Genomic DNA, 22,560 nt, shown 5'->3' with positions numbered 1-22,560 from the left:
GAAAACTAGAGCAACCGTAGATTCAAAGTGGGCCGGCCGAAGTTGTGGCGTGATGAGTGTCAGGATACGCCACCCGCCTTCCATGTGACACAGCAAGGTGTCTGAATCTATTTCGTCGTAGCAGGTGGTGTTTAATGAAAGTTGATGTGACTATGACAGACGTGTCATCTTTTTATTGGCTCTGGCAGCACAGTCATACTGACAGTGTCTTAGTGGTAATGGTAGTTTTGTAGATGTCTAAAGCATCATGGGTGGGTGACGTCTGGATGTGACTACTTCGTATCCGCCATATCGCCATCGCAGATGTCGTGAAGCACACTCTGCCACACGGATATAAGAGTATCTCCATCAACTAATAAATCCGGAAATGTAGCCTATCCCTGTTAAAGTACATCGCCTTTTAAATGCCGAAAAACTTTTTATTTCTAAGAGCGCAGCAGACAAACTTTATGAATACGGTCTGGTTGTTGACTATAGTCAGTAAAGCCGGAATTTAAAGTTCATAGTATGTGAATTAAGGTTCCGGTGCTGCAAAAATGGAGAGAAAAGATACAATAAGACCAAGACAATAAAAAGATAAAAGCATAACAGTACGTAGCATATAGAGGGATCGGAAGACATTCACTTATATCAAAGTCCAGGATGTTTAAAGACACTTAGCACCGCCATGTGGAAGAAAGGTTGTATACTGTATACCAAAGTAGGTTTAGTGAGATCCTTGAATGCGGGTGGTGATCTTTATTGCCACCTTCTGACATCTTTACAAACTTTATACAATTTTACCCAGTCTGAACTTTTCAGGAGAAAATTATATTCTTACTTATTGGAGGAAGGAGATGTTCTTCTTTGTCTTATTCCCGGATGGACGCTCACAAATGTGACAAGGTTGGCGTCTAAATTCCAAAGTATCTCTCTGTATTAAAGGAAGACCAAAGGCATGCCAGGAGTATGAGGTAGGTCAGGTTAAGTTGCAAAAAGTCGCCGATAGTGGTCTCTCCCATCGCACGAACATCGAAACGCTGGTATGAGGAATACATGCAGTTCTCTCAGACCGAACACTGACAACTCTGACCCCGAACTGTGCATAATAACGATACATTGTGGTCACCTGCAGTGTCGATTTTATCCCCCTCCTGCCCAGCCCCGTTTAACCGTGAAGCTAAGATAAAAGCGATCGATCGCAGGTATTACTTGCTTGTGCGACAAAAGGATCTCTCTGCTGGGGCTAAAACCGGTAATCGCTTAGTCCATGCATTGTGAACCTCGACCATCCACTCCGCGCAGTGAATGGAGGAGTCTAGTAATCGCTGAGTTTGATACTGACTCGCAGGTTGCACTAAACGAGATAACAAGATGGATTGGAACAGAATGAAAGCATGACTTTGGCCAAATTGTGTTCGTGTTACGAATTATCAAGCGGGTTATCACTTGTGAGAAGTTCTTCCACCATATCTTTGTCATTTCGGTATCACCTCACAAAACTCCGGGTTGCGGTAGCCGGATGCGTCAACTTCAATAATGCATATGATTATTCATTTACTCTGAAGAGCATCCCATTAAGAGGCCAACAGTGGAAGTCCTATGCATGCCAATTCCACCACGGCTACCCTAACCACACTAAGAGAAGCTCCTTGCCGAGGAATCCATGTGAAACCAATTAGGAACACGTCTCCTTCAGGTCCCGGCTGTTCAAGACAAGTTTTGTCACTAACTTGGCGTCAAATTTAACTTCGGTTTAATATTTCCTTCATGCAGTTGGTCCATCAGACTTAACGCCAAGTCAAAATAGAGACCAACTTGTTTTGAACAAATGTGCCCTGTTTTTTATGCGACCTACATACTGCTAAAAGAAGACCGTACGGAAAAGCCACCTTACAAGATTGAATCACGTCGACAACAATTATTGACTACATGTAGATACATGTATTAGATTATCAAAGGTCCAGATGCTGATTGAATAAATGAGCAAATAGTCTCTAACATCATTGCTTCTGGAATTGATCTGTAGTCTAATCAACCAAAGGCTTCATGCAATGTGATTTTACTGGTTGGAATCACAATCTCGTCCGTGTCCGTTCATTCAATTTATGATCAGCATGACCCTCAAGGCTCTGTCGCCGGCGATGGAGCTAGGGATGCCGACAAACAAAGTCGATAGATCGTCATGCATTCTTGCTCCACTCATGACTGGTGACTGGCGATCGTTGATATATCGGCGGCCATGTGTGGAAAGGATAATAAATATGATATATTTTTGACGCCTGTAAATGACTCCGCTACAACTAGCTTTACCGTTCCCCGTAATGGTCAATTTAGACTAGGGAAAAGGAGCTAGTTTTGATCAAGACTGAGATATGTCAACATTTGACTTACCATGCATGCCGATGAAGACACAACTCGCCTTGACGCACTCGAACGTGTAGTGTTGACAAACATCAAACTGGCAGTCGGAGTCCGTCCGGCACGGTCCTATGGTGGCTTCAGCGCAGGCATTATCCTGAAATAAACGGTAGCTCAGAGTTTAGTTAGAGAAGACTGACAGTGTAAAGGACTGTTCTGAACATTTCAAATTATATTGTGTATATCTTATCACTTGTCAAAACAAAAAGAATCGTCTTACCGTACAGTTCGTCAGCAATGAAGAAATTTATAAATCATTTTGTTGTGGAAAATGTGCAAAAAAGCACGGGAAAGGGGAACGAATTATAAATTTCTTATATGGAGAGGGTATTTCTTAGGCCTAGAAACGATCGCCCCTTCCCCCCAAAAAGATTTGGCTGAGGGGAGAGTGAGCAAGACCTTTGGTGGTTTGCATGCGTCGACTTAACATAGCTTCAAAATAGAGCGAGAGACATTGTAAACCACCATGAAGCTAAAACTAATCCACAAAATAAAATGTGGTATCATTCAAGACACCACGACATCATCATTTTCGCCATTTTGCCTTCGCTGTCAAATCTATCCCGAGAAAATCAACCTCACAAACATTTATAACGGCGGTTGTGCGACTGTAACATTTCTCCTTAAATGCGTTTATCGCCGTCATTTCCTTTACTTTTCTTTCCAATAGACCAGAGGAATTGTCGGCTAAGAACCCATCTTCTCATTTAACTTAAGTTACGTTGATGCTTGCTGCACCCGGTGGCACTTTCTCACTTTCCCATTGAGAATTGCGCGATCATTACGAAAGCGAAAAATGCAAATATTGCTTTCTCCGGAAATTTCGACTTTCCAAGTCCTGTTGCACCCGTTGGCATTTCTTACTTTCGCGGCCAGATTGTGCTCGATTCATGTCATTTCAAAAATGAAAAACGGACACGCTGCAAAACATTATAGAGCATTATTGCCAGCAGATATGTCAACGGTCAAATATCTGAGGATCAGCCAGTGATAAACAATCGAAAGAAATCATTGAAAGGTTAGATACTGTGGTCAGACGTCGAAGTTGATAAAGCAAATAATGTCTCAACGGAAAGGTCGCAGTAGCAGAAACAATTATTATTAACTGCTTGCTTGTATTGCGTGTGCCCGCTGGGATTTGGAGCGAAATGTGGCGTTAAGGAACAGATAAATGAAGATGGCATGCTTCCGGCCAGCATCCTAAAGAACTGACTGGCCTTTAAAAAGTACATATACATGTGTATGTATTGCGTCAGCTCGGAGGAGGTGAGATGACCTCGTTTCAATCACGGGACCTCAGAGGTGGATGATCGGCGCTAACTAATGTTTCCACCGCGCCACTTAGTCGACAGCCTGGCTTTCGGTGCCTCAAGAGGCGTGATGGCGCACAATGATAATCGTTTGCAAGCAACACACCCACAAGTCAAAAGCATTTTTCAGCGGTGATATCGGTGGTGTCGCGCCAGCGGGGATTAAAGGCAGGCGTCCAGACAAACATTCAGACAAGCGTCCAGACAAACTCGCTCCCGGAATATAGGGTCCAGCCTATTTAAGCACGTTGGCACATTTGCTCCTTATAGTAGGGGCTTTCAATTTTCCAAATTTCCCAGGCGGTATGACAGCAAGAATAAATGTTATTCATATCAATCAAATTTCGCGAATACTTGTTCAAAGCTCGGTTTTTTCCAACCAGTACACTCAATACAATTAACAGGTCTTCTGGCGACCATAACCTATGCAGCGAAATAAGGTGCATATTATTCTGATCAATCAAGATGACCATCAGTATTCCCGAAGGGTACGTCCCTGCATCCCATGGGAGCGAGATGGTAATTTTCATCACGATTTCATAAAAAATGGACGTTATTAGAGCTGACGATCCTCTCGGCGACCATCGCGGTCAAACATACAACCCCGATCATGGATTTGTTGCCTCCGAGTCTCATGAGTTATTAACGCGAACACCTTTTTTTTATCTCAAGGTATAGATAGCTGCTGGTGAAACAATATTTCGACATAAAATCTCAATTATTATTCATAAGATTTGAAAAAAATGCAGAGTGGACAATGGACCCAACAAAAACAATAATGATAAGCATATTTCCATTGCATACAAAGTCAGAGCTTGGCGTGGGTGGTGGAAGTATGGTCGTCTTGGAATTTTGGGGTCACCATGCGCGGGAAACTAAGGTAATGACTAATAAATGCGGTTGAATCAGAGTCCATTCATTAATCCGCGCAGCTCTAATCGCATCGGAGGTCATCTCTTCTTTGCCTTAAATTGTCTCGACTGATATTTAGCATATGCCCCAATTTTTTCTGAGCTAGATTAACGTGTCCTTGAGGGAATACTCCGATGGATTATAATGTAAATGTCATCTTGACTGTGATAGTAAAGCTAACGTATAGGCTGGGATCGATTTATCATTAAAGTGACAGAGAAATATGATTGGAATTCGACAAGCTGGTGAAAGTCGAAAGCTGACGAGTCTGATGGACATTTGATTTATAGGTAATATGATTGAATATTCCTTGAGTGCCACGTATATCGAGAGCATTATTACAGTTGTATCAAGCTTATATTGAATGCGTTTCGAGCTCGTGAGATCTAGTTTATATATAAAGTTCATGGAGGTAATCAAATTTGAATGAGTCGTGTTTCCCTGCCAAACTTGCTTAACTGTAGTCATGCGTAGTATTTCGGGAACTTGTCAATTTGCATTTGATTGTCAATATGTCGGCATGCTAATATTCAGTAACCTCTCAAGAGGGACACCGGAAATCACACCCGCGTACCTAATCACCATCCTTATGCATGTTTTCAGTTTGTTTTTGGACTGATTCAATTTATTTTTGGTCAGTACATGTATCTCTTCAATTGCAAAAAAGCTACTGCAGTTCGCCACTACGAGGAGGCAATAACACGTAATATTACCCCCTGCCAATGTCCAATACTGCGCCAGGCCCCAATTTACCAATCAACCTGAAATGAACACAATCCCGGGATGGGCACTGGCGTAATCAGAGGTTTTAACAAATGGGATGGCATTTTAGTTTTATGATGGCCTCCAGCCACAAGAACGTACAATGAACGCGAACGTCATTGGTTAACACCCTCTGAACAAACTGGGTCTTATGATCTTTCTTCCATTTTCTTTTCTTAAAGTATGATGTGAAATTCATCATGTAATGAACTCTTGCTTGAATAAAAAACTTGAAGGTTCTGAGAATAAAAGCTATCAGACTCAATTTCAATTTGAGAATATACATATTGTTACTAATAGTATGTGAAAAAGGCATGCATTAGCCTACTTTATTGTGTCGTTGTCTAGTCTTGCGGTGTACACCAGTCTCTATCCCTGTAAAGGCGTGGTAGTGCGTTTATAATGATGATAACACTGGGTTTATAGCTGAAAATATTACTATGGTTAATTGCACTACCACGCCTCCAATGATAAGTCGAACAGAGACGTGTGCCTTTCCAGTCGGTTTTTGACGATATGGAATATGGAAGCGAGCGTGTCCCAGGCGTGCCCAAGTAGGAGTAGGCTGAAGATATAGCTTATCACCCCACGCACCGCTCCCAAGGAAGCAAGTCTTATTCATTCGATGGAAATGGATATTTCTATCTACAGGGCAGCAACCCGGGGCAGCAACTGTTCCGAAAACATATAAAGGAAAGATCTGACAGCAACTTGAATCTAGGCCTTGTATACATATTAGGTTCGTGTTTGAATCGAGTCATTTTCCGAGGTTGGTTTACTCCATAGGGAAGGCAGGTGGAGTGGACCGCAGCAGCCAAGCTGTTAATGGATGATGTAGCTTTGATAAGGCATGTATACCAACCAGCCCGGCTCGGATTTGACATCTAGAACCTCTCGTAGTCACTCAGTAACCTTCGAGTGCTCATCTTCATGTTCATATTTCTGAGAGCTTCTGTCGAAACTTCGTTGGCGCCAAGAGATGACAGGCCCTAACAATAGAATTCCCACATTCTATCACTGGAGCCCGTAACAGTGGCCAATAGGCATCTGCAGTGTCAGTTCAAAATAGTACTATAACGAAACTCTAGAAATAAGTTATTTACAACAGTGGTAAGTTCAAATAGCAGAGGCAACAAATTTACGACTACAACAGAAACTGCATGAAGTTGATAAAAGATACTAGTCAATATTTACGAATTGTAAGTGCAAATACATTGTAAATGTTGTACTACAACAAGATTTCTGAAAATATAGCATATTTTGGGGGTAATAGTGGTAAAGTAGACAATAGGCTACAACAAGAATTCTAAACTGGAGTTGTTGAAGAGTTCTATTATTTAAAACAGTGTTAGTACAAATTGTACTAGGCTATACAACAATTGTTCTAAAACTGAAGTCGTTGAAGTGAACATGTTACTAGTATTTACAGCAGTGTTAGTAAAAATAATAGTTAGCTAATACAACAAAAAATCTAAAGCTCAAACTGAAGTTGTTAATGAGGGTTAGTAATAACAACAGTTACATGTATAGTAGAGGCTACTACAACAAGGGAACGGTATTCGTATTTTCGACGTGCAAATAAATTCTAGGCTACAACAAGATTTCTAAAGCTAAAGATGTTGAAGATAAGTATTTACACTTAATAGTGTCAGTGCTAACAGTGGATAGTGCAAATAGATTAAGTATGAAACATCATTTTTCAAAGTAGTTTATAGTATTCTTTTTTTTAATTCGTACAAGATTATGTACACTTTACAAACAGAGAGTGCGAATAAAAAGACAGATATTTAAATTTAAGTTAGGAACGGGGAGAGAGAAGCAGATTTCCGAGGAAAAAACCACTTCGAAAAATTCGAAAAATAATGCACTCATCTCAAATGCATTTTATTCTTTTGAATTTTTTAACAGAAGAAAGTCACAAGTAATTAATGGGTTGTAATTAAACAGCAATAGATTTAGTCTCAGGAGAAATCCCACCACGCGCTTTCTGCTTTTTTAATCAATTCTTAATCAAGACCTGTCATTCTTTTTCTATTGGGTCGTCCCATCTATGAAATATTTAATACACGATTACAATAATGCAAAATGTTCTAATGGAGATGATTTGGTAATCAAATCTAAACTTTTGTGGCAGGATTTTCTGCTCATTCGCTCAGAGATGCTCATTCGTGGAATTATCTATCTATAGCAACTTCTAGTTGTTAGTAATTGACAACAGCGAGAAACAAACAAAATGTACTAATCTAAAATATGTGCGTTCGGTAGAGATAGTCAAAACGAATGCCTTGTTGAACCTTCAGATGGGAGCACAGATCACACATGGAACCAACTCATCGGGAGCAGTTCTCGATCACCGAAATTTACGAGGGAGTACTGTCGAGAGACATCCGGTCATTTCCGCTTGAGATGAATGGCAGAGGCAACAGACGAAGATGGTTTGTCATATTTTGTTGACACCCGACACCGCTGCTAAAGGCCGACCTCCTGAAGGTTCAACTGGCCTTATTAGAAAATAAGATACGTTGACTAAAAAGAGATTAGTTAGTAAGAGTGCGAGTGCAAGATCTAATTTAAAGCACCCTACTTACTCTGACCTTTTGACCTTTTGTATCAACGGGAATAGGGTCTCCCCACATGCCTGCAGATCCGGAATGCAGGGTTTTCTCGCCATTTTGGTCCTGCACCTCAACTGGATATGCATCCCATGTATAATCGTAACTTTGTGACTGTCCCGGTTCTACGACGTCACCCCACGAATCGTGACCGTTATGCTCCGAACCTAGCTCGGTGAAACTCGGAACAGCTTCGGCAATTTCCGTCTCATCCGCAACTTGTGGATAGCTGCCGTCAATCACAAAATGTTCTTGGGTAGCACCAGCAACTGTTGGTAATTTCTGGGCATTACCCGAGATTTTGTCAGGCAGAGAAACCTCTGAATGATATGGTTTTTCCGCCCCGATCGGATGTATTTTTGGATGCTGAATTGAATGTTTCAGTGGTTTTTGACTTACACCTTGATCTGATCCTGTTTTATGAAGTATGTCTGCCCCGAACTCAAAGGGTGCAGGTTCGACCTGCTTCTGAACTTTATGGACAAGACCGGTTTCTGAGTTTTCTGAGGATTTATCAAAAACCGAATGACTCCCAAAGCGCAGTTTATCAGGTAACATGTTCTCTTTTGCTTCAGTCCCTACACCGGAGAATTTGTTTCTAGCAAGATCATAGGGAGATTTCCCGAATTTGTCTTTAGTTTCATAATCGACACTATGCTTATTGTTATAAGCATTGCGGTGGCCATTTTGTTGACGCCCACCACCAGCCATTTTGTATTGTTGAAAATGATTATTTTCATCTTTAACGTGTATCTTAACTTTATGGTGAATAAAATCTTTGACTTTGCCTGCTCTATTTCTTACCTGGTTCGTTCGTAGTGAATGATCATGATGGCTCAGTAACCCGCTGAGTTTATCTAATGACTGGTGTATGTGATCCAAGAGAACTTGTCGGTTCAGGGGATGATCCTGTTGTGACAACGAGTTCACAGCCTGTAGAATATTGCGGCCATCCGCTGTGTTAGTCCAGTCATGATTTTCGGAAAATACCGAAAAATGTGGATATTGGTGCTTGCTGAACCGAGCGTGATTCCGTAAAGAATTCAATGAACTATGATGATCACCATTAGTTGCGTCGCTGAGTTTGGAAACTAAAATCCTCATTTCGTTCGATTTTATCGGATAGCCCTGAACGCCAGTGGCTAAAAATAGCACAAGTAGTTCTATGCCTGTTACCTGAACCATTGTATTATTACTCTTCTGCCTTCTTAGACACTTTCTGTTTCCCTCCGCAAGTCAATAAGTCTGAAAAGAGAAATGTTTTAGAGATCTTAAGTTCATGTTACACATTTCGATTTTTGATAAAAACAACCGGCTTTTGGCTACCATGCAGCCATGGAAAGTATCTTTCACATGCGTATCAACTATTATATATATGATATCAATCTACCACTCTATAGATGGAACGGACTTCGTCAGTGATACTACAGCAAAAAACTTAATCAAAAACCTTACTTCAAAAAGGCAAGGCAGACTTTGATCAGAAAGTTAGCGTCAAACATCAATATTTACCCGAGACGATCTACCAGTGTTAAGAAAACAAAATGACTAAAGTTTCATTTAAATTGCCCTACATTAACAGTCCATCGCTCTATTATCCGTTGTCAACATTTTTTTACAGTATACAGGCAAAACACGTTACCCGAGAATTCACAGATCCCTGTTACTTGTTTTTCATGCTGTTATCAGAAATAGCGTTCACGCGAATGCATTTGGTCATGGGCGATGAAATAATGAGCTACTTGCAAATTACTGAAATGCTTGTTCAGGAAATGTGAAGCCTGTGTTTTAAAAAAACCAACGGCGTTCATAAGCCTTCTTTCGTGTCTTTGGCTGTGAAGTAATGCTTTCAGTGAGAATACATTTTAAGTGCTAAATGGCTGAAGTTCGGAAAGCACGTTTATTAAAATATTCCAGTTTCAGTTTCAGTTCAATCTTTGATACTCCTACTACAGTTCGCAACTCGAAACTTTCTTTTTTATCCACTTCATCATTAACATGTTTGGTTCTGAATTGAAATGCGGCGAACAATATCTAATGCTGGAGTTGTCAATAACGTATTGTGTCGGAATCTCCCGCAGATGGCAACAGAGACAAATATCTTTTCGAATCTTTTCAAATGAGTCTGTAGTGGTAGAAAACACTGCTGAGGCCATTAATCGAATGAATGAAGTTTGCCGAGTCTGATGCAGCGATATCAAAACTAACGGTGTACTGCAGAAAGAACCATCGTGCAAGTCACAGAAAACATTCTCGGTTCCCCATGTTGTTGTTTTTACGTGATTTATGGGAGCCGACGTTGCTTTGGGGAGTTTTATAAGAAAAAAATAAATTGGGATACAGTGTAGTGAAATTGGGTGCGCAACCAAGTGCTTTCTTAAACCCAAAGCAGGTATCGATGTTGCCGGTTAACTTTTCTGTGGCGATAAGTGACTTAAGAAAGGCTTGGCAAGCATTTGTGACAAAGATAGCAATAAAAATGAATGGACACTGCTACTCGGTGCGATGGTGTTGCAGAATAAATCCTTTGAAATGACACTGGCACCACTTCTTATTTCTCTATTTTGGGCCACCCGACCATAACTTTTGGTAACTCATTAAGTACCATAAACCAAGCCAAACGAAACATTATGAGGCCTTATCAAAGACTTCCACTCGTCTATTAGAAGTTTAAATTTGAATGAAACGCGGCGCACGATCAGCAAAATTGTCCGATAAAACCAGTCAAGTCGTGATGATAAGAAATTAAATGTCAACAGCGGAAATAGACTGAGCAGTAATTTATAGTCATGGGACACGATAGGTGCGTGAACTATTTTCAGTGGAGGGGTTTTTCAGATGTTTTTAGATGAGATTAAAGTCAACGAATAAACCAATTTTCAATTCATGCACTAAGTCAAAATATTTGTTCACTTTTTTTGTGCTCAAAATGAACCAAAATCATCAGTCCCAAAACTCTTTTGAAATTTTCAACTTATGAAAGGGTTAGGGTTTTTTCACTTGATTTTTTCTCTTCTCAAAATGAGGAGACATCATCATTTTTGGACTTTGAAATAAATAGATGCAAACGCATGAGAGTCAGGATCGGGACCAACCAGAAACTAAACTGCATTCCTGTGCGATGAATCTTGCGTTAATATTGCTACCTGCTTCACCCTAAATCACGGTATTTTACACTTTCTCTTGGGATGGAACTCACTCCATCAAAAATGGTATAAATCACACATCGAAGGCATACAATTACGTGTACCTATTCCGCCTTCTGGTAGGTGATGCACATGTTTAATCACCAACAGTAACGTCCCTCGTGGTTATTTGTTGGTGAATCCATGTTTCATTTGCAACAAGCATCAATCACTTTTAAATGGAAAGCTGATAGATATTTATTCATCGGATAGCATTCTTTATTTCGATACTTCACATACCATATCATATTTATTTTCAATATGCGGATATTAATCACTGCAAGTTTGTTTTGATAATGACGTGGGAGGCTCGGGTCATTAGGTCCCTGGTTCGATTCCTATAGCGTTGGCGTGATACTCTAGGCATCTCTTGGCAGTATCCATCAGATCGATCCTTTGTACTTTTGTTCTGCCTCGCCTACCATATTTTCTGGTCAAAGTTGGATCCCCTCGTGGACCAGGCCTAGGGACAAGGGCAGATAAAGTCATAGTAACGCCCTGGGGGAAGCTAGCCAGTAATTAACACTGTAACCCTCTCCAATTATCTTCACACAGAGTCACGATATGATGCTGATCAAAGTCAAGAGATTACAACTAGACTAATTTCATTGAAAGAAGCTAAGGGGTTCGCCTGAGTTGGGTATAGTGTGGTGAGAGAGCTTGTTGGACAGGGTTCATCGACCCCTGGGATGAAGGTTCGGTGAAGATAGATATATTGATGGTATCCACGGAAATGCTTTAAATGAACATAATAAGTCAAACAGTCAATCCTTTATAGTAAGGAACAGGATATCTGGATGTTCGGACAGGTAAACCTAAATTAGAAAAAATAGAATCACTTGACTGATTAGCAAGATTTCAAGCCTGCAATCCAAAAAATCAACAGGCTCCGCCAAGAAACGGTTACTTGCGCAGTTAATACATTGATTCTGCTAAGTGTTTGGCCAGCAATGTTAACGACAAGGTGCCGATTTTTGGCCAAGTTTTAATGCATTTTCTCTTCAAACACAAGAAAATGCCGCACGCTATCTTAAAGTGGATGGAAGGTCAAGATGAAAATAAGGGGAACGATCGTAACATGAATAGAACAAATCGTAAATTACGAAACACATTGTAACATGAGTGGAAAGAATTGCACCCGCTCAACTTTATTTTCGATCACGGACTTCTATCGGTCTATCGAAGTCCATGTCTATAGAAGTCCATCATCTGTATAGTGAGGACTATGAATGATATAACCACAACACACTAAGCCATGAAGTTGTCAATGAAAATATCAAGCGTTTGTGAATCGATTAGTCAGCAGCAGGCCTTGGATTGGTTCGTGGGTCATGAATGGCAATGAGCAACAAACACGATTAACTAAACGCGCATCGATGACAGAACCGATACCGAAAACTACCCGTAAACCAAAAAAACTGGAAAGAACTTTTTTCTTACCTTTACGCCAAACTATCAGACCCATTTACAAAAGACTGCATTCTATCAACATCTGCTTTTGGAAGAGGTAAAATCCCCCGTTGAATTATCGTAATTCCTAAAGAATATTTCACATGTGAAGAAGCATGGTGTTACGATGTGACACGCCCAGCGCGCGTCAGTGCAGGATCAGCGATAGATAGGATACAATGGTTGTGGTTTTCAAGCGAGGCCGATTTTATTGGCAACACCAATATTGCGGATGATTACCGGAGCCATCAACAACCAATCGTCGCTGGGCATGAGGGTGGCTTCCGAGATAACGAGCCACCCACGGAGCTTCATAAAGTTTCTCACTTGCTGCCCCCGGTGCGACTGAAAAGTAGCTTTTTGAGTAATTCAAACTTCATCGAGATATCCATTTGATATATTTTAAAAGCTTCATTAGTGTTTTTCTAAAAGGCTTTCCAGGGATGATAGTTTATCCCTTTCTCGGGAAACGCGAAAAGTTGTACTGGTCAAGACATCAGACTCACAAGCCAAGGATTATGTTGTTGGAGTCAAATTCTAAATTGTTTCTGATATAATGGAACGTTTTGTCGTTATCTGTGACTCTTTAGAAGGGAATGTCTTTTGTTCACATATATTTACCGTTTTTCCGAAGACACATTGAGACATCCCTGCACGACATTGGTGGATATCTCCAAAACGAGCGATTCCACTACTGTCGCCGTGCGGTCTATGACACCGCATCTGAAGGTGATAGCTATTATTCACACTCCCAGTCTTGTAGGAAAATCTTTGAGAGATACCAAAGATGGCTTCTTTGAGATAACAATTAAAATGGTTTTGAACGCTACGGGGGCTAATGGATTTTTGTTCTGCTCCGGAAAGCATTTCGGTAAATGGCACATGATGACTTATGAGAGTCCATGCATCATAACATTGACAATTATTGAATCTGAGTAGCAGAAGTTTTCAGAAATCCCTATTTTTCGCATTTAGACTCATTTTCACTCGATATCTGGGTGGTAATGACCTATTTTACTTTCTGTTTCTGAAAAGCAGAAAACATCTCAAGCTCACGAACCAGCTAAGACCTTATAGTTCGAGCAGCGCGACTGGATTGGCGTCTTATAGAAAACGTCTTTCAACAATGTGAAAACGTTTGTCAGTCCAGTTGAATCGAAGTTGTCAGAGACGACTGTTATTAGACTCCCGAGGCAGTCCATTGCGTCATCCTAATAGAATCTCCTTATGTTGAGGGACGAGGCCAATCCATTACATCCGGAGTGTAACGGTAATTCACTCTCAAAGTTGAAGTCTGAGTGGGAGTCGCGAATGGCGCGCACAACCTTCCCTAAGTACATTCTTCCTGGAGGACATCATGAGAAGATCAGAGGTAAACAAATCAACTCTTCCTTTTATGATATTCTGTATTGCGCTCGGTGTTGCATGATTAGCAGAAAAATTAACTTTAGTTGGCGAAACATCTCGCCCAAGGGATACTTCAAGGTTTAAAATAGAATGTAAAAGAATAATTATGTGACAATGATACCGAATGACACCCTCCCAGTACGAAAGGTTATTCGATTTGTTAAGTGTACAATATATTTCACTTTGATGTTTGCCCGTTGTCCTACAGCCACGGTAATTGTTTTCTTCTTCTGCAACAGGTGCTGCCATCTGAGCTAAGATATTCGAAATAGGCACTTGCCTAAAATTAAAATGATATCATTACTGTGCTGTTCCTTCCTTTCTCGATAACATCTAATCCATGAGAGTATCTACTCCCATCCTGAGATCAGGCTTTTGTTCATCAACTGTTAATATTTTGGAATCTAGCTCCCGGTTGTAATGCATAGCCACCCCCACCCGACCCCCACCCTGTCCCCCCATCCATATAGTACACCCGTTAGTATTTTTGACAAATCAGAGTCACAACAAGACAAAGTCACAACCGAAGACACCGGAGTGTGGCGCCATCTGTGGTGCCCATGATGAACTCCAATCGGCCTTGATTCAAAATGGCGTCAACTATTCTGAGGGTGACCTCTTCGGTTACAAAACTGCTGCCAAGGGCCTCACAGGTTTGTAGTCGATACTTAATTGATGTTATATAATTCGTTGATTTATATCGATACATGAAAAATACATTTGATTGATCAGACTCTTGCAGATCTTCGAATATTAGGTTGTGAAATGTGTTGTCTGTCTGTGTGTGCACACACACACATTATAGCACTGCACTGTGTAGTGTGTAGCGTGTACATGGACATGTGTAGAGCATGTAAAATGTCCATGTGAGCACTGTCGGCCTATATACTACTGTAACTGCAAGCATGCGAGTAGTTCCAAGACTTACACTTCTGTTAGCTGTATCTATTAGACAGGCAAGCCTATTGTTTGGTGGTTGATTTAGTCGTACGCCGCCTAAGCCAAGGTAGAATCGATCACGAAACACAATGATGTTGATAAAGTATATTTAATTAGCTACTAGTATTGTTGATACGGGTTTAAATTGACAATGCCGAATGGAAATGAGTAGTTGATAAATCCATTCAACTATGGCACTTATTTCGTCGAATGATAACCTTTTTTGGGCCATGAGCGGGGATTGTAAACTCGTTCCTCGTGATGTATTTACAGATAAGGCTTGTGTCCCGGCGTTTCAAATCTCAGGCTGCCTCTTTGGAACAGACCTTGCTGAACATCCCCGAGACGCGGGTAACCACGCTCAGTAATGGCCTCCGGGTAGCAACAGAAGATTCTGGTATTCCGAGTTGTACGGTAAGTTGTGCTCTACTTGTGTTTGGTGTCATATGCAGCATCGTTCTTAAGTCGAGGGTTTTATACAACTGAAATTACTGAACAGTTAGAAGTTTTGACTTTCTGTCTAGAATCAAGTTTCAACCAACAGCACACTTGGTGTAATAGCATACATTAAAACAAAGTCAATGATTTATGAAGTTTGTCATGTCAAGATATCCTGACCCGTAATGGGAAAAGAAGTCTCTTGGTTGACTATTTAATACCATCCAGTGTCTATTGTACATTTGATTCTTTATTTATGTTGTGTATTTCGTATACAAAAGGAGGTAAAGAGCGACTATTTAATTTCAATATTACGAATTCTTCTGTTTCTAGGTTGGGCTGTGGATTGATGCTGGCAGCCGATTTGAAAATGAGAAAAATAATGGAACGGCTCATTTCTTGGAGCATATGGCATTCAAGGTTTGTATCAGTCGAGCATTGTTTTAAAATTAATTCTCTACCCCAGATTATTAAATGGTCAACCTGTTGTTAACCCGGCAATGTGTTGAAATGGTCTCACTGTCAGCTCAAAGCTATGAATTTCCAGGCCATGCACGTAGCGCTATAGGGCAGTGTAAATAAGTTACTTTACACAACAGAACCTACTGTACTTAATTGTGAGTAACCTTGACATGTTCTTTCAGGGCACAGCCAAGAGGACCCAGACAGCTTTAGAAATGGAAGTGGAGGACATGGGTGCCCACCTGAATGCCTACACCTCCAGAGAACAGACTGTGTACTACGCTAAAGCATTGTCAAAGGATCTGCCAAACGGTAGGTAGAATATTCTCAATCAAGAAATGGATGTCTTTCAATTTCAGTTGGTAGGACCCTGATATTTGTCAAAACTTGTGTCCCAAAACAATGAAAAATTGGGTTCATTGAAATAATTTCTGCAGGAAAAAGAGAACACTAGGTAAACACAGACCTTGACTGCCCTGCTGTGACATTATGGCATACAGTATTTCGAGTCCTGATTCTCTTTTTCCAGCTGTTGAGATTTTGTCTGACATCACCATGAACAGCACCCTGGGCGAGCAAGAAATTGAGCGCGAACGAGGTGTCATTCTTAGGGAAATGCAGGTGTGTACAACTAGAGGTGGAATTCATACTGTAATTGATACCACTCTTTTACAAAACGATGTCTCAATATCTGAGAAAGTACTTACTGTATAACACCCAGAAACATTCAACCATTTCTGTTTGTGGTTTGATTTCTACAGGCAGTTGTTATTCCTGACAGTTTCAATAAAAAATTATTTGCTCTTTTTCCAGGAAATTGAGACTAACCTACAAGAAGTCATCTTTGACCATCTCCATGCCACAGCATATCAAGGAACAGCTCTTGGTAGGACCATACTGGGGCCCACCGAGAATATCAAGTGAGTAGTGGGGCTGATCAACTGTTATCACTGAGGCACCAGCTTTAGAGACTCAAAGCAAAGTTGACCACACACACTGTGAAAAATGTACTTGTGTTTACTTTTAGTTGTCCAGATGGTTTGAAAACACACTGAAAATGTCATTCTGTTCACTGGAAACATTGTTTACTGGAAAATGTCTACCCTTTCACCACTGTCAGTTCCCTTTTCACATGATCTGGATCTCTCGATCCAAACCCTTGCCTCTTCAATCTGTTCCCTGTTTACTTCAGGTCGATCAACCGCCAAGACTTAGTCAACTACATCAGCAGCCATTACAAGGGTCCGAGGATTGTCTTATCAGCAGCCGGTGGTGTCCAGCATGAGGCGTTGGTCAAGCTAGCGGAGCAGTACTTTGGTGGTCTCAGCATGAACTACGACTCTGAGATCCCAATCCTTCCTCCTTGTAGATTCACTGGAAGTGAGGCAAGTGAAACCAACACCATGATATTGGCTTTGATTTGTGTCTGTGTTGGTGTCCTATAACTAACTCCTGCCTCGGTAGAATTCTTCGTTTAATATTGGTCACATCTCTTTACAGATCAGGATCCGAGATGACAGCATGCCACTGGCTCATGTTGCCATCGCGGTTGAGGGATGCGGTTGGGCCGATGCAGACAACATCCCACTGATGGTGGCCAACACTCTGATCGGAAGCTGGGATCGTGCCCATGGAGGCGGTAGCAACCTCGCCAGCAAACTAGCTGCAAATTGCGCTCAGGGAAATCTCTGCCATAGCTTCCAGTCATTCAACACTTGCTACACTGACACTGGCCTCTGGTGAGTTATAAGTGAAAGTCGATTGGACCACTGAGTTTAATTAAAATCCTTTTAGAATCCCTTTGAATCTGAAGCTCTACAGACTCTATACCCCCCCCCCCCCCCCCCCAAGAAAATTGATAGAGACTAAGGAAATTCTTTGTTTGTAATTTCAGGGGTATCTACTTCATCTCTGATAAGCTCCAGATTGAAGACATGCTCTTCCAAGTACAATCAGAGTGGTAAGTTACTTGAAACCATCATCAGGTGCCTGAAGAGGTTTCCTGCCAAAAATAATTGGGTGCCGACTTGAAGCGGTGTAATATATTTGTCCAAAGCTGGGCTTTTGTTGACCCTGAAATATGTCTTGTTACCCTTCAAAAGAACGAAGGACCCTTGGTTATTGAAAGCCGCTTTCAAAACTATATTTTGGGACCCTTGGAAATTCTTTTGTGAGGGAACAGCAGAAGCCGTGTCAAAGGATATGGAGATGTCCTCTTTGCATCAAAGAAATCCTTTCCTATTTCCAGGATGCGTCTTTGCTCCAATGTGACAGACTTCGAGGTGCAGCGAGCCAAGAATCTGTTGAAGACGAACATGTTCCAGCAGTTGGACGGCTCGACTCCAATCTGTGAGGATATTGGAAGGTAAGGGAGGCAATGATGAACCATGGGGCTATTCAATTTTGAAAGAAGTGATTCTGTCCTAGCTCGGCTTTTGATGCCAGTTGATGCTCCTTTACTTTAGGCTGCTTTTATGCCTCAACCTGTACAGCTGCTCCGGGCTAAAGATCCTTTCTATATTTCAGACAAATGTTGTGTTACGGGCGTCGTATCCCTGTTCATGAGCTGGAAGCTAGAATTGACGTAAGTACATGTGTGACCATCACCTATTGCTGTTTGCTTTGAGTGTTGCAATTTACATAAAGAAGCTTTAAAAGTTTGTAGTACAAGGTTTATTTCAAAAGGAGTGTTTCTCTTTTCATAAGATTTCTATCACTTACTATGGTACTGTTCTCCTTTCCAGGCTGTTAACACCAAGACTGTGCGTGATGTGTGCCTCAAGTATATCTATGACCAGTGTCCAGCCGTGGCAGGCATTGGTAAGAAATCTCTATTTAAATATCGGTGTCCCTTTGTCAAAATATGTGTGAATTTTTCATCCTCAAAAGGTTGTGGGGATGCCTTTTGGTATTCTGAGAACTCCTGGAGATGAACCCAAATGAAATGAATAGGTGTGCCTGCTCTGATGCACCTGACCCTGATTCAAACCAGGATTGCGGCGATTTCAGGCATGGATGTGAAGAATATCCCCAGGGACATTTTAGTTCCTTCAGTTCTCACAAGATGTCTCCCCTGTTGTAAGAATGACAAATAATCAGTTCCATGGCTGATCCAAGATGTTCTGTATTGGACGCATGGTTGGTGTATTAACTTTTGGTATGGGTCCTTAATCTTGAGACAATACAGAATTTGTTGAGAAATAACTCGGAATGATGTCCTTCAAAACACTAATATTGTACTGGGTTTCAATGAAACCAAATCTGATTCTTGAACAATTGTATATTTCAGGTCCAGTGGAGCAACTTCCCGACTACAACAGAATCCGCAGCAGTATGTACTGGCTACGATTATAATGAATTGAACTCATAGGCAGAACATTGTAGGAAATTCTAATCAATCACATAAGGACGGAAGCTACGAGTATTCAGTGACTTGCCCAAAAAATGGTGATTACCTTTGCGTTCAAAGGACAATTTTACTTGGTAAAATCACTACCGTGACATCAAGCAATGTAAAAAAAACAACAGTTGTGGAGACTACGGTTATTTATTCTTGAAGAGGATTTCTATAATGGATGACTTGTACCCATTTGATCTGTGCAGCCTCAGTAACAATGTGAAATTGTGAATGTCCCCTCTCACTTTGGACATGAAACATTGTAAATACACACCCAATGTGATGTTAAAGGTGAGTTGAAGCAAGTTCAGATTGTCTATACCTGGTTGTAATAAAGACCAATAGCTAGGTGTTGAACAGCACTGAGTTAGTGCAAGGTGTATTGTGTGTGGAATAAATTTGTTTATTGTATAGTTTCTTGTTACTGGTCTTTATTAAGAATAATGGTTGTAGGGACTTGTGAATGATGTCTCCTCCAAGGAAATTTTACATGTTGTGAAACTGTAAGCTATCATGCTCAAATGTGTAAATAAAAAAGGTTGGAATATTCCAGGTATCTGCAGCTGGTGATTGTCCCCATTTTACGCTCCCTGCAGACCTACATCTTAAAAACTTAGTTGTCTCGGCAGTGCACAGACTATCATTCAATGTAAGACAATAATATGTAATAATAGGCTGATAAAAAGGATAAGAAAGTTATAGCAAGTCTTGATTACCGCACATGGTGTCCCGCATTCCATCCAGGGTTGAATAATCCATTAGATTAGGGGGGAAAATGCCATACAGCATGTCACAGGAAAAACTTGTTCATGGGATAACCTTACACTGAGACTTTAGGTCCATCTGTCATATAACTAATTTTTGGACAGATCTGAGGCACCTTGGCCGCTTTTGCCATATTTTCAATGTTGTCCTGGGTGAAGAAGTGTGTTGTGGTTATAAGGTTGTCGATATCTCCCCATTAAAAGTGATATTGGTTGGTTGGGTCATCCTTAGTTAGCCACTTCTATTTATGGCAACAGAATTGTCATTAGTCATGTCCAATCCACACTATCAATACAACTCGCAATAGTGTCTTAGTTCTAGCCACAGGGAGTTGTTCTTGTTTCCACATCGGTCACACATAATGACAACCACTGATTAATCAATCTGATTGATCAGTAGTTACAGATTACAGAACAACGATCATCTGTTAAGTGTGTCAGACAACAGTGCAAATCTCTGGTCCTCCCACTGCACTGGGGAACATCTCAGTATCCAAAATTATAACACAGAAAAACTGGCTTTTAGACTCGCTCTATTTCCCCGGTGGCAGCAGTACAGCCACAATGACCCAAGAGGGAAGTAGAAATGAAGACAGCCACAATCACCTTGGAGGAGATTGGAAGTGAAGACACAAGCACCCCAGAGGTAAACAAGGATAGTCACAATCACCCCATCAGGGGGAAATGAAGACAGTCCCACAATTACCCTGGGAGCATAAAAACAAACCGACTCTGAGACAGTCGCATCAATGAGATCTCTTATAGACGCTCCAATGCCAATGGAATGTCAGTTATCAAAAGCAAATGCTGATTACTAATAAACTAAAGAAGTGAGGCGTTGTGACAGGAGGTGCTGTGCTGTCGTTGATAGATCTTGATACTAATAGCATTTCACCTCTCTTTTAATAGATAATAGCCACTTATTAACCTTTAGTGTGGCATTTGATCAAGCTCATTATCAACATAGCAAATTACAGGAAGTGGTGTGACAAGTTCGCAGATATTTTTAGGATTTGTTCATTCATAAAAGCATTACACGTGCTTTAACATTGACTGGCGTGGGCCTACTTGGTACTTGGGTCTCCATTGACTTCCACAGGGATATTGTTGATGGCTGTTAATCGCTGAAGAAACCAATGGCAGATAATAGAATGTTGTTACTTTCTTACGTCCATCTTACAGATTTCCCTCCTACACAGGTGTGCAAGGGATAGTAGTCCTAGGGCTGATAGTCCGTGTAACAATAGCCCGCATTGCTAAATGTTTTGGTTAGGGATAGCGGTACAATAGATCATGCTGCTTAATTGGTCAAATACAATGCTACCGGACTATGACTCCAGGGGGACTATATCCGCTGTCACACCGGGGTTGGATGGATCGCATGTTGGATCGCATGTCAGTCAACTAACTAACCGAGGAACAAGAGGTACTAGTCAAAGGCCTTTGGTTGTTCTCCCCATACAAACGCCCAAATCCATTAGTGATAGACTTTTACTTTTGCTCCTGGGCACACCAGTACTAGTCTGTCCAAGGAATAGAACATGGAGGTGTGGTTGCAGCAAGCAATATCACAAATCATTTCACTAATCCTTGAACTCAGACCAGGCAGGATAAAAGTACCACAAATTTCACGTATTGTCACTAATGTTGCAGCTGGCAAGGACGGTAATAGTTTGCGCCGAGACGGCATTGAAATTCATCGCCAGAACTGGATGTCGCCGCAAAACCAACTGCAGTCAATTTCTAAAGGGTACCACGCTCTGTATAGAACCTGGTACCTGGATTGTTTTTGATTGAAGACAATCACAACCTGACGTTCTGAGCTTACCTTTTAGGCCAATGCACTTGACATCTTTCTCGAGACACTGTATGTTGGTAGAAGAGATCCCACAATAGCCCATCAAGATCAAAGATCCTCTCCAGCGAATTAAGTGTTCACCAATGTCCTGTTTTTAAGTCAAATGTGCTCATATTTTATTGAAGGGCTATCAATATATTTTAAAGTCATTGATCTCGGGTGCAAGAATTCAAACAAACACAAGAGCTTGTCTCAAACGCCAAAGTCGGCAAATGCAGGTTGTGAAATAAAACCTTTCATTTCGTCTATGCTGTGGATCGTTAGGCTCGTGTATCTTTATTTTGTTGACGTTAAAGATGTCTTGTAATAGGTCATGAAGGCTATCAATATCGTATACACAGCTTCCATTGAGCAGTGGGCCAAAACGTGGGAACTTCTACGAGAAGTCTGGAGTGTTTATTAAAGTCCCATTAATACACCGCAAGGACTTTAATGCGCCCATTGACTTAAATGAGTAAAAAAAAACACACAAATATAACGCCATGTTCAAGACATAATGGGCCTATGAGCTTAGAAAACCAAATTGTTGTCCATTGTGAGCGGTGGGTCTACCCCAGGAAAAGGAGCAAAATATCAGGAACGTATGACTGTATCATATGGCTGTTTTCGTGTGAAAAACACGAGTAGACATCAAGGTGAGCAGACATGCTGGTGCGGCACCATCC

The 22,560-nt window shown here is 41.1% G+C and overlaps 2 protein-coding genes across 4 annotated transcripts in view; one reads left to right on the top strand and one right to left on the bottom strand.

The window, feature by feature from the left end:
* Positions 1 to 21,949, bottom strand: part of LOC135490589 (uncharacterized) — a 34,137-nt gene extending 12,188 nt beyond the window's left edge. The window contains exons 1-3 of one of the 3 annotated variants that reach the window (XM_064775791.1): positions 21,866 to 21,949; positions 7,973 to 9,241; positions 2,374 to 2,497 (exon numbers count right to left, since the gene is read on the bottom strand). In XM_064775791.1, coding sequence (XP_064631861.1) covers positions 2,374 to 2,497; positions 7,973 to 9,181 — 1,333 coding nt within the window. In that variant the 5' untranslated portion in view covers positions 9,182 to 9,241; positions 21,866 to 21,949. Of the gene's footprint in view, positions 1 to 2,373; positions 2,498 to 7,972; positions 9,242 to 12,621; positions 12,914 to 13,251; positions 13,305 to 21,865 lie in introns of those variants that run through there. The other 2 variants (XM_064775793.1, XM_064775790.1) reach the window with 2 other exon arrangements.
* On the top strand, positions 14,622 to 19,686 carry LOC135490775 (mitochondrial-processing peptidase subunit beta-like). Its single transcript, XM_064776252.1, has 13 exons — positions 14,622 to 14,690; positions 15,250 to 15,390; positions 15,748 to 15,834; positions 16,059 to 16,188; positions 16,406 to 16,497; positions 16,690 to 16,796; positions 17,069 to 17,261; positions 17,377 to 17,615; positions 17,771 to 17,836; positions 18,125 to 18,241; positions 18,403 to 18,460; positions 18,621 to 18,696; positions 19,166 to 19,686. The coding sequence occupies exons 1-13, from the start codon at positions 14,628 to 14,630 to the stop codon at positions 19,228 to 19,230; spliced, it is 1,434 nt and encodes a 477-aa protein (XP_064632322.1). The 5' UTR covers positions 14,622 to 14,627; the 3' UTR covers positions 19,231 to 19,686.
* Positions 21,950 to 22,560: the final 611 nt, after the last annotated feature.

The sequence above is a fragment of the Lineus longissimus genome, chromosome 7 (genome assembly GCF_910592395.1).
Source record: "Lineus longissimus chromosome 7, tnLinLong1.2, whole genome shotgun sequence".
Taxonomy (NCBI): Eukaryota; Metazoa; Nemertea; class Pilidiophora; order Heteronemertea; family Lineidae; genus Lineus; species Lineus longissimus.
Note: the sequence above shows the minus strand (reverse complement) of the source record. Positions and strands in the feature narration are given on the sequence as shown.